The sequence below is a fragment of the Salarias fasciatus genome, chromosome 9 (assembly GCF_902148845.1).
Source record: "Salarias fasciatus chromosome 9, fSalaFa1.1, whole genome shotgun sequence".
Lineage (NCBI taxonomy): Eukaryota > Metazoa > Chordata > Actinopteri > Blenniiformes > Blenniidae > Salarias > Salarias fasciatus.
The window spans coordinates 11,260,176-11,272,525 of record NC_043753.1 but is presented as its reverse complement, the minus strand read 5'-3'; the positions used below and the strand labels follow the sequence as shown (position 1 = coordinate 11,272,525).

General features: G+C 45.9%; 1 protein-coding gene across 8 annotated transcripts in view; it reads left to right on the top strand.

Annotated features, from left to right (window-relative positions):
- Nucleotides 1-12,350, top strand: part of eya1 (EYA transcriptional coactivator and phosphatase 1) — a 59,364-nt gene that overhangs the window by 31,891 nt on the left and 15,123 nt on the right. For 5 of the 8 annotated variants that reach the window (XR_003932088.1, XM_030099769.1, XM_030099770.1 and 2 more), the window contains 6 exons: nt 744-881; nt 4,745-4,827; nt 5,404-5,590; nt 6,052-6,194; nt 6,928-7,011; nt 10,414-10,503. Coding sequence is in view for 7 of the 8 variants with exons in the window: in XM_030099769.1 (XP_029955629.1) it covers nt 744-881; nt 4,745-4,827; nt 5,404-5,590; nt 6,052-6,194; nt 6,928-7,011; nt 10,414-10,503 (725 nt within the window). In the remaining variant the exon portion in view is untranslated. The remainder of the gene's footprint in view (nt 1-743; nt 882-4,744; nt 4,828-5,403; nt 5,591-6,051; nt 6,195-6,927; nt 7,012-10,413; nt 10,504-12,350) is intronic. The other 3 variants (XM_030099771.1, XM_030099774.1, XM_030099773.1) reach the window with 1 other exon arrangement.

Genomic DNA, 12,350 nt, shown 5'->3' with positions numbered 1-12,350 from the left:
TTTCTGAAGGTCAACAACCAACCCTCGCTCAAACCAAACCGTGTTCCCACAATCCCTCCGAGCAGGAGCGGGAGAGATGCTGAGTTGTTGTTTAGTGCCTGCATACTCTCCTTCGGTGCAATAAAAGAGAATTTGCTTGTGAAGCTGTTCAGATAGAGCAGAAAGATTAGAGATATAAATCTAAAAACAAAAACTGGTTTCTTCTGGCGTTGCGAGAGAAAGCACAGAGCACATGGCTCACTGTGGACTTTATTTGTCCAAAGTCTTTAGAGTGTTTTGACCTCACAAGACTCTCCAATATGTGCAGGAATTTACTATGTTTATTTGAATGGAGTCCTGCAACCTACCGTTGCATAGGAACTACATTATGACTGATTCAGCCAAGGGAGCGGTCAGTGTGGCTCATAAACATCGGCAAAATGTTTCATTACTTAAGGAAATTTTCACTTGTGACTGATATCAGGTTATAATAGCGGTTGTAGTTTTTATTGTAAAATCAATCAGAATCTAAACATTCATTCGGGTTTTAGCAGCCAAGTCACCAACCTCTCTGCACCGTGACATAATACCGTGCAAGATGAGAAGTAAAAATCAGTTATCACATAATCACTGCTCATCCATTGTGATTAGAGCGTTATGCTAACAGACAGAGGCGCTGTCCCCACGCTGCGTCCACTGTAATTTAAACCTGTGTTGACTGTTGTCTGTGCATCAAACCGATCTGGTGTCACTAACTGATTTAGGTCCATTGTGGGCAGGCATAAAGACGGAGGGAGGTCTGAGCCAGTCCCAATCCCCGGGACAGACGGGCTTCCTGAGCTACAGCTCTGGCTTCACCACACCGCAGACTGGACAGGCCCCCTACAGTTACCAGATGCAGGGTGAGGACATTTCTCTGGAGTTTTTTTTTTCCTTGTTTATTCAACTTTCTGCAAGTTTTGTGTCACTAGCAATCTTTTTTTTGTTACATAGCTTCTTTTTTTTTAGCCTTCCAGAGATAGGCCTGTTTCTGATTATATCACACACACTGACAGACTGATACACAACACAGCCCTCGTCCTCCTCACCCCAGCCGACGGCTGCGTCCCGGCGGTGTTATGTGCAGCCGCAACGGCTGCCTCCCTCTCTTCTCCTCTTAAAAGAATCAACACAGATGGAAAAATGGCAGGCGCTTAAGAGGCACCAGCCATGTCGCTCCACAGCCTTTGTTTTTTCTCTCCCTGTGATCATATTTGTATTTGTTTAAGAGCTGAGACCAAAGAGATTTATGGCCTTGGAACCGATAAAGATGAGTTGTTGCACCCCACTCTCCCTCCTCTTTTCTGCTCCGTCTCTGCGGTCAAGCAGTATAAGTGTATGCCTTATGCCTCATGCCTAAGATAGTGTCTCTGAGCTATTTCCTCTCCCAGTCCCACCTGCGAGAGAAAACGAGCTGCCGCGAGCCGCTAACGCAAACCTTTGTGTGTGCTCTCCTTTAATGGCCAAAGTGTGACAGTTGAAGCATCTCCACATGTTGCCCAAAAGCCTCCGGAGCATCTCACAATAAATAACGCCAGCTCAGCAGCAGATGTTGCGCGGGGAAGCCTCGTTTCCACGCCTCTTAACCAAATACACTTGGCCACAGTCGGGATTTTCTGCCGCGCTCCTCTGAGCACCTGAAAAAGACGAGTCAGACATAGAAACGTAGTGAGAGCAAGCTGCTTTTCGGCCCTTGGCGGGTTTAGCTTTCGATGAAACGATTAGGTGCCCATTCGTCTTCTTGGTATTATGCCGTTTTTCTTCCTCTTCCTCTACCTCCGACTCTCCCGCACTCGCTCCTGTTATCTCCTGCTATCACCCGCCTCGTGTTAGCATGAAGTGTGTCAGTAATTGACAGCCGTGTTAGATGACAGATTGACCACTATTCTGTCCATGGGTTCTCTAACTGTGGCTCTGGCCCGCCGCCACACCATCATCATTACTCTTTCTGCCCTATTGATCTGCCTGGGCAATGTGCCTCGGGCCTGGGTGTCCCAACCAAAGACTCATTTTCCACATCTGATACTCCCCCCTCTTTCAGTAACCCTGCCACCAGCCTGTGGCCAGCTGTCAAGGCAGAAGACGATTAAATTAATGCTCTTGCTCTTATATTTCTCATCTGACTCCACAGAACTTTGCATTAGTGCTGAAGTGGTGCCTCCATGTCACAACTGGGACAAATCTTTCTCTCTGCCTCACTTTTGAGATAATTTATGACAATTTATTTTTTTATAAAATAGTTCAAACTTGAGAGGTGTGTAGATGCTGTGCCGGTGGTGGGACTGAGCAGATGCTAATTCGGTGAATAATTGGATTCCAGCGTTCTGTCCCAATAGCAGCATGAGCTGAAGAAGCTGAGGCCCTCCTTGCTTTTTTTTTTTTTTTTAAAGGAGACCCCCATCTGGACTTGATAGCCTATTCCCAAGCGGGGCATACAAACTTCTGCTACAAATATTGTGCACTGATGATAGACATAGCCCATGGCAAGGAGACTGATCAAGCAAAGCAAATGGACTTCCAATTGTGGAGCCAGAAGGCAGAAGGGGAAGGAGGCGAGGAGGGAGGGTTGATGTCTGGTCTTGAGTGAGCGAACTAACTGGAGCAGGACAGGGGGAGGGAGAGAAAACATGCCCCCCGGGGGAACCACAAGACCCCCTCACTCTCTCTCCCCCCACCTACTTTAACCAGCACCACCACTCCGAGCAGCATGGGTTCATTCTCACTGGGCTAGCGGGGGTCCCCTCGGCTTTTATGTGGCTCCTTGTTCTCCACGCAGCGGCCCTCAGAGCCTGCCAGCGAGGGTTTTATGACTGTTTGAACTGTGCATTAGGCTAATTTGTTGTCCTTCACAGCCTCGCTGCTCTTGTGTCTGTCTCATTGTTCTGTTTGACTTTCACTTGATGTTGAACTCTCTGCACAGAAGACAGAAGTTTAGCAAACTCCCCTACTGGCATTGAGATGTTAAACTAAATGCAGAAAGACAGAACCTTGTTGATGCGACTTACTATAGCGGCTGGGATGAAATCCATGTTTGTCTACTTTGCGGTGTGCAATTGTTAGAAATAGTGTGTGAGAAACTCCACAATCAGTGTGAGCTTTGGAGAGATTTATATTTTGTATCTTCTGCAATGCATTTCTCCTGAGCTATGCTACCTTTCATACCCGAACCATCACACTTCCCCCTCCAGCTCACCTCAACCTCACAAACTTTCCCAATCATCCCCCGCCCTCCCCTCCCTCCCCGTCTGAAAGCTGCTTCGTGTTTGTCACGGTGTGGGAGGGCCCTCCTGATGGGACCAATGACCAGAGGATGAAAGCAACTCCCTCTGTTTGTCTCCGACAACAAAGGTGTAATTACTCCCTCATTTAAGAACAGCAAATCTATCTCCTTCACTGGAGCTGTGGGATACTCTGGAGGCTCACGGTGTTGATAAGTTGGGGGAAGCTGTTGCAGTGTTCCCTAATGTCCCCTGTGGCTGTATGGACAAGCAATCCATCTTTGTATAGGCAGAAAGGAGTATTGAAGACTTAGAACTATGCATTTGAAAGTTGTAAGAAGTGGAGTGATGCCTTCATGCAATTTATGAGTGTTTTCTTGTGTTAATCTCTCAGATTTGAGAAAATATCCCAAAATACGGACTCAATTGTTATTTTAGTAAATGTCCCACAGCATGCTCGTGTCTCTCATTGTGTGTGTTTTGCATTGAGCTTCAGCACATTGAGTCAAGCCATCTCTTGCATCAGCCTTAAGCTTTGAGTGCTTTGTAATTTAATGTTCTTCTTTTTATAAACATACAGAAGTTCCTGCTGCAGGCAGGAGTACTACGACTCTATGAGTCTGTTCAGCTCTGTTTTCTTTTCAGCGATAAACCAGTCTTATTCTGGCGAGCAGTGTACTGTCATTGTGACAGTATTTGAATTAAGCTGCCAAAGTTAAGATATTTTATTCACAGTAAAGAATTATAGATATGTGCTCATATAACATCATTCTCTTTATTTTGTTCTCAAAAGTCATTTAGTGATTAGAACTGCAGCTTTTAGGTTTAAAAAAAGTTTTTCCACCAGTCTCTGATTTCTTCGTCCTGCTGTTTTCTGCGCTGACAGTACAGGTGCGCAGTCAGCAAGAAGAAAAAGAGAGGCAATGCCCCAGAGGGCTGCTACTGATCTTCTCCCATATAACTCATGACATGTATATTATTAAGCCATTAGATGCTATCAACCCCTTTGAATGATTTAATTACCCTGGAGGACTATTCTTTGACCAAGTGAAAAGCAAAACATACATATTCATTGGTACTGGATTTCAGCAGTGCTCCTCACCCTGCCCTAATCTCTACAATTCCCCCCCCCCCCGACCCCCCAGCACCCTCATCTTACCTCCGTCTCAGTGCATCCATCGTCCCCCCGCCTTCACTCCACGCCACCCTTCAGTAGCTTACACACAACAGTCCCTTGTGTGCCTCTCATTGTGCGGGCTTGGAAGCAGGTTGTTCTGCACCCCCCCCCCCCACCCCATCATTCATCAGGCCTGATCCAATCACTGATAAGATAGGAGAAGGAGGGAGATAAGACCGCTCCTTGAGGCCTCCTCTCTGTTCGCTACCCCGAAGGCGTGCAAATGTAGGAAAAGCAATGTGTCTTCTTCGTTTTTCAGTTCGGCTGGTGCAAGTTTTTTCAGGTGTGTTGATTCTAAAACTCTAAAGTTGTCCCACGATTCTCATTGAAGGTGGTACTTTCACGACAACGTCGGGACTGTATGCGGGAAACAACTCCCTGACAAACTCCACTGGCTTCAACAGCACGCAGCAGGTAGCCGCGCACCTCCTCCTCGTCTCCCCGCTTCTCTAATCTGGTATCAATATGCAGCTATCAGTTTTTTGTTTGAACTGCAGGCCGGCAACCTGGAAATCTTTACCAAACAGGCATACCCAATATGTTACATTTCATCCGTGACGCATTCAAACACAAATCACTCACAATGTCAAAAGCTTTGTACACAGGATTATCTTTTGTACCCTCTCCAACACATATGTATCATGCCACAGAGAGAAAGGGAAAAGAAAAAAAAAATACAAGACAGACCGTTGTCCAGATGTAGGACAGAACAGACATGTGTTTGCATTTATTTTTTGGAATCTGCTCTGTAAAGTAGCAACACTACGTGCAGGGCATATCTCAGATTACTCTGCCAAACCTCCTACTTATTTTCTGCAGGCCAAGTACCTTTTGTCCCCCTTTGCTTCTCCAATTTTGATAAATATCTCTCCTCTACCAGCCCACTGTACTTGTAGTCCCTTTATTGCTTGTTTATGTCCTTAATGTCTCTTATCTTTCTCTCTGTCTACATTTTTTTCCCCCCTTTTCTTGCCATGTCTGTCTCCACAGGACTACCCCAGCTATCCGGGGTTTGGCCAGAGCCAGTATGCTCAGTATTACAACAGCTCACCCTACACTTCACCCTACATGACAAGTAACAACACCAGCCCCAGCACGCCCTCCACCACAACCACCTACACCCTCCAGGAGCCACCCGCTGGTATCACCAGCCAAGCTCTCACAGAAAACCCCGCAGGTAGGAGTCAAACCACAGTGTGTGGCTGGAATGTGTTTCTCTTTGAAACGAGCGGCGGCCAAAGTGAACACGCTCATTCTCACTGTTAGTCGGAGGCTCTTTCAGCCAGCACTGACACTGATGCATCCTCATGACTTATGCTTAATTTTATAACTGTGTTCAAGTCATCGGTAATAAGCAATACCATCAACTAAACATGTCTTCCACTTTAAATGAATGATGTATTTGTTGTTCCTGCTTGACGTGTGCTCTGTTATCTCATGTTTATCGAATCAGTATGAAGCAGAGTAGCTTTCAGCGAATATTCCAGGGCTGATTTATCACCGTATGTGCGTTACCTGTGTGTTCTGCATCAAGACAAATGGTCACTTAAACGCCTCGTCTTTTCTAAAAGCAAATAACGGCTCGTCTTCGATACACTCCGCTTACGCTCCTCTTCCTCCCTCTTTCCTTCCTTTCAGCCGAGTACAGTACCATCCACAGTCCATCAACCCCCATTAAAGATTCAGATTCGGATCGATTGCGCCGGGCCTCGGATGGAAAGTCACGTGGCCGTGGAAGAAGGAACAACAACCCATCACCGCCGCCCGACTCTGACCTTGAGGTAGGGTGAGCCCGCTACCTTGGCGACAGACGGCCTCGCCCTGTCTGAGGCGCACGGACTCTAATCCACTTACTATATGGCTGCCACATCAAGTTTAACACTTGATGGGCATTAATTCTTAAAGAGTTGATTCCTTAACTATAAATGCATTATTGATGCATTGTGGAATATATGACTCAACACTCAGCGCATATCACATATAAGGTTCACGTGCGTGCCTGGTGAATAAGCAATAAGACACATGATTAAATGACTCACCACTGAAGTGAATAATGTATTTATATAAATTCCAGTTATTGGAGGCTGCTCATTAGCTAGAAACAACAATGGGGCCATTGCCCACTTTGATAGTGGCCATATGTCAAAATAAACGCTTCATGAGTCCGGGGGCTCTTCATTAATTTCTTATTAATTTGAACGTGGATAATAGCAGCCGCCATAGCACTGACATCACTGCGTGTTAACATATCTAGTTAATTAATTTGTCATTATTGATTACTCTAATGTAAAGGGCACGGGGTGGAAAATGTGTAGCGGGGTGATGAGAGAAGTGTTGCGGTGACCAACCCAAGCAAATGGATCCTGGTCCCTGTGGCACACAAAAACACGCTCCTGGCCTATTGACCAGGAGGATCACCTTGCAGGCCTACAGAGTGCACCATTGATTTTGCTTCTTTTCTCTCTGTTTTTCTTTGTTTCTTCCCTCCCCCCACCCCTGCTCCCATCCCTCCAGCGAGTTTTCATCTGGGACCTGGATGAAACAATCATCGTTTTCCATTCCTTGCTCACAGGTTCTTATGCCAACAGATATGGACGGGTGAGTGACGTCAGACTGTGACAGTAGTTGTGGACTTTATGAGCAAACACACATTAAAGAAAAAAAGGAATAAAAGAAAAAGGAAGGATCAGAATGCGGTAATAGCCATTGACCACAGGATTGATTTCCGTGGGTTTTAAGTCTGTAGTGAGAAGACAGAGTAGAACTCAATGTACAGATAATTGTTTCTTTTTTTAATAGGTCCAATGAGGCCTGGCAAGTATTTGACTGCTCTTTGCAGCTGTTGGAGCTATGCATGGCTGCCCAGGGCTCGGCTGCACGGTCTCACAACAGTTGCACCCGGGATGTCTATTGACACATCTTGAGTGTTCCTTTCTCCTCCAGAAATGCCACATTGTTAGTTTAATTAAGTGCTCCTCAATCCATCCTTTTCAGGCCGAGATCTCCCTGGAGATCTGGGCGGGAGACTGAGGCCGCCACATGTAACTCAGTCACAACTCAAACTCGAGCACTGAGATTCTTCTGCCCTCATTAGGATTCAAGTTTAACTATTTATACGTATGTATATATAAATCTTAACAAACATATATTATTATCATCATAGGGGAAGGTCGTTTTCTGTCCCATGTTCCTGTGTATGCACGCAAAATGAAGAGTTTACTTTTCCAGGCTTTGTTATTTGTTGTTGCATTTAAATTGGTTCTCTAAATTTAAACTTTCAAAACAAACAATTTGGGAAATAAGGGAGAATCCTATTCTCATGGTTCTGTTGAGGTTGTAGACTCTATACGGGGTTCAAAGAGAACCATCCTCTCTGTGTTTGTGTGCTTAGACTTCATGATAAGAAATGTCCGGTAAAGCTTGAAATCGGTTTGAATAAAAACTTCCGTCATCCGTCTGTCCAGGAGATGTTTCGTCTCGCTGGTTGTTTTGGACACAGTTGTGTCTGGTTTTGAAGTTGGAAAAAGACATATTGCCGCTCATGTGTCAGAGAGCTTAGCGTCTGCGGCCCGTGCTCCGCGCCTTTGTTCTGGTATGAGGGGGTGTTTGATGGGGGCAGTGTTTTGTTTTTGGGGTGAAAGAGGGCTGCCCCACGACCCTCCACTGTTTATTTACTTTATTCTCAGCCCTGCATGCTGGGCAAAGAGAGAGCGGAGGCTTAAGAAGCTGTGGCTATGTGATGAGGGGCTCACACACACACGCATGCACACACACACACACACACACACACACACACACAATCACCCATAGGGTCTCCTGAAACAGGAAACACTCCTGACTCCATAAGGGCCCGCTTCATCAGAGCTCATATAGGATGTGGCAGCCACTAGAGTTCCTCTCACTCCGTTCTCTCCTTTGTTCCTTGTTTTTCTTCCCCGTTCGCTCTTTTCACTCGCCTCTTTTACAAACGTTTCTCCTTCTGCCGCGCTCCCACTTGTTGACACTTTCGCATTAAAGCATTATTACGAGAGGCAGACGCGCGTCCTCACGGCGACCGCATTGCACGCTACATCAAACGCCTATCGCAGATGCAGATCTGTAAACTACCTCCGAAGAGAAAGTGAAGCCGAGCGACATTTCCCACATCCACCCATCCACCACCACAACCGTCCTGTTTCGCCGCTCCTCCTCCCTCGGTTGCGTCAACAACAACAACAAAAAAAAGTTAGCGTTCCCTCCTCACTGCTCCGAGTTTCCTATAAATAGACGTGTGTCTGAGTGTGCGCACATCCACACTTTCTCTCGCTGGCTGTGACCTCCCACCCACTCTCTGCGACTCCTTTTTCTTTTTCTTTTTTTCTTTTTCCCTCCCTCTCTCCCTCGTACACACATAAACACACTGCTGCTCTTATCAGCTCTTTTTAATTGGCATCAAGGCAGCTCACCCCCATAAAGCTGATGGCTGAGGCCAGCTGTGCCGCCATTGGGCCGGCCGGAGCTGGAGCTTAAAGCGGGCGGGGAAGGTGGGGTGTTATTGGTAAGGGGGGCTCAGATGGAGAGGGGAGGGGAGGGGGTGGGTGGACTTGGCGCCCCCGTGGAGGCACTGACATCTCAGGACAGGTGGTGCTGGAGCAGTGACAGCAGCAGCACTTTGGCCTTCTGGCCTGCTTGTATTCTTAACTCCCTCACTGACTGATTGTTTAGATTTAATTGGAAAGGATTCACTTGTGCCAGAGGAGAAAGCCTTTTCCCACCAAACAGAGCGCGGAGACGCTGGAGCGCCCGGCAGCGTCACGGTTTGGGGAAGGGCGAGCTGGAGGCCTGTTGATGCAGGAGGCTAATTATTTTTGATGAACTCGTACTGAAAGATTGATTCAGACTGGGAGGTTAAGAGGAAGGAGAAAGCCTCCAGAAGTGGGGGGATTGAGCTCTACTTGTGTGGTTTGCGCTCTGTCATTTTAGTGAAAACATAAGCATTGTGAGGTGTGACAGCTAATCAGCGGAGAGCTCAGGTGTGTCTTTAGGTGGTTTAACTCGGTAATCCCGGCTGCCGCTCCTGCCCGGCCTGCCTTTGGTCTTTCCCAGCTGCAGCTAAGTCTCCGCCACATTGTTCTCCTGAATGTTCAAGACAATTTAATGATTAAAGGTTGAAGATTTGTAAAAAATAAAAATTAATAGATAAATAAAATTTAAAAAATTAAATATTTCTTTTGAACTATTATTTTTTTTTTAATGGTAACAAAAATAGTAACGGCAGATCCTGAGTGTATGCAGTTATTATTACATTAAAAAAAACTGTATTACACACATTTTAAAGGGGAGCTACACTCAGGACGTTTTGCCTATTAATTAGCGTTTTAAAGGGAAAATTGCACACATTGTCACAGGCTCATTAACTATTTACAGTGAAGCTCGCTCCTGTCTGGGTATCGTCTTACAGACAGTGCGGCCGTCTCACCATTACAGCGTGTGTCAGGTTACCCACAGAGATCATGATTTAAGGAAAAAAGCTGCAGATGTGCCTCACGCTGTGCATAATTGCAGGGTTTTTGTAATCGCATAAATTAAAACTCATTGCCGGTTTTCTGATGAAGCATCATGGGAATAGTGCTGTATCACTGAGGGAGCAGTTAGATGATGCATCGGCACAAGTATGCGGGGAATGGACTATTTACGATGAGGCTGTGACCCCGACTCTTCTAAATCGACCAGCCTTCCCAAGAAGAGACGGGCTTTTTACTGCATTCATTCAAGTCTGTGGCATTTCTGATGACTATTCTGGTCCCTTTCAGAGGGTCGTAAACAGAGGCCGAAACTTTCAAGTCCGCCTAATGTCTTCTTTTATGGGAGCAGCCCGTTGTGGAATTTAAAAGGGATTCGGTGTTAATTGAGTGACTTACAGGCAACATCATTGCTCAATCTCATGCATGATCTTGCTTCCTGGACTTTGTCAACAGTGTGCATATCAAATTCAGATGGATGTTTTCTGCCTTTTTTCAGGACCCACCAACATCTGTATCGCTAGGCCTGAGGATGGAAGAAATGATCTTCAACTTGGCAGACACACACTTATTCTTTAATGACTTAGAGGTGAGTCCATTCATGTCGTCTCTGCTGTTTGTTTTTTTGGAGTAATACACACGTTCAACTAATCAAATGTAATTTATGTAGAGAGCACATTTAGTCTTTAATTGGGCAAGTAGATGGTTAATATTTTCAGTCTACACGTGTGTGAATGCATTAAGCAAAAGAGTTAAAACAATAGTTAGAAGTATTCCAAATGAAAAAAATACAGCTTTCACGCTGAGACAAAGGAAAAGTGAGTCTCAAGATGTGATTTAATAACAGACAGTAAAGATATCACTTTAATACTTTAAAAAGGGAACTGCTTCAGTGATGAAACAAGTGTTCAGAGGAGTGAATCCATTCCGAAGTCTAAGAACAATGGGGTTTTTAGTAAAAGAAGAAGCAACTGTTTTCCAGCATGGAGCCTGAGTCTCAGTTGTCAGTCCCATAGGGGTGGAGTATTACCTCAGAGCCCAAGAGATACCATGAATTTTACATCTTCTGTCAGTCTCCTGGGTCACCGGTCCTGCCCCCCCACCTCCTTCCCACTCCCACAGCGGCGAATGCAATTTGTCATGCCCGAGCTTCCCCCGCGACTCCGTCTGTCCGTGGCTCACGGCGGGTGCTTGGTGTCACTGTCCACTTAAACCACAGAGCCCCCGATTCATGTAGTGTAAAATCTTCCCCTGGGGCACAGGAATAGAGGGATAAGGGGGCAGGGGGGGCGTGTGTGTCGAGGGGTGGCGGGGGTATCTGCTTCGCTGTGGGGAAAAGCGAAAGACCACAGGGTCAAGGATGCATATAGACTTAGAGTGCACACACAGAAAAATGTGTCACATTTATTCGTGCATATGCGCACATGGCCGTGCATACGCCGTCTGCTCGCTCATCCAGATGTCAGACACAAGTAACTACCAATGTTCATCACATTAGGCAATAAAAAAAACTATTTATCCATCCAGTCCTCCATCCACGGGTTTCCTCCTCTTTCCTCTGGTGAATCTGATCCCGCTGACCCAGAGCTTTCTTCCCCTTTGTGTCCTGCGTTGTGCTGACCTCACAGGAGAGGAAATGTTTTGTTTGATACTTAAGTGTGAAGAGATCTGCGGCCGCTCCGCCAAGTCTCATTACTCACCAGCATGTTCGGCCGAGCCACTCGAAGCAAACCCGAAAAGGAGGAACAAACGAGAGACGGAGGAGGAAAATGTTGTTACGGCCCCAGACAGACGAGTGAGTGAGAGTCCAAACGCAGTCGTCTTGATCAAAGTTAATTGGCTGCAATTGGCTGGTTAAATATTTCCTTATGCCGCGGCCATGTAGAATCCAAAACTCGCTGCACTTTATTTAATAGATGTGCCCCAATCATTCGGAAAAAAGGGGGCAGTTTGTGACAACGCTTAAATGTGGTTTCGCTCAACATCTGTCCTGTGTTTTGATTTCTTTTCATGTGTTATGAAACCGTTCACAGACGAATTGGCAGCTCAGACTGCTCATAAAATTATTTAAAAACCCAACTTATACATTTCTTCTGGTCCATCTCAATAACAAAATTAGAAACTGTTGTTTTGACACTTAGACGATTTTTTTTTTTTTCCTAACCTTAAACTGGAATAGTATCGGGACTTAAATAGCCGTACGTGGTCTGCTGGAGGAATGCTTTTTAGGCTGTCCAGTGTAAAGAGCTCTCTGCAATGATTGTCATTAACAATCACACCAAAGGAGGAGTGACATTCTCTTGAAGGCATATTGATCTCCCCTCTTAAACTGAGCTGGGCCAGTCTGAGTGTTAAGTGCCAGTTCTCAGCAATGCCTAACCAGTTGTGTTTCCTCTCCGCTGATTTACAGTCCTCCATCTAAGATAGAGCTAAATA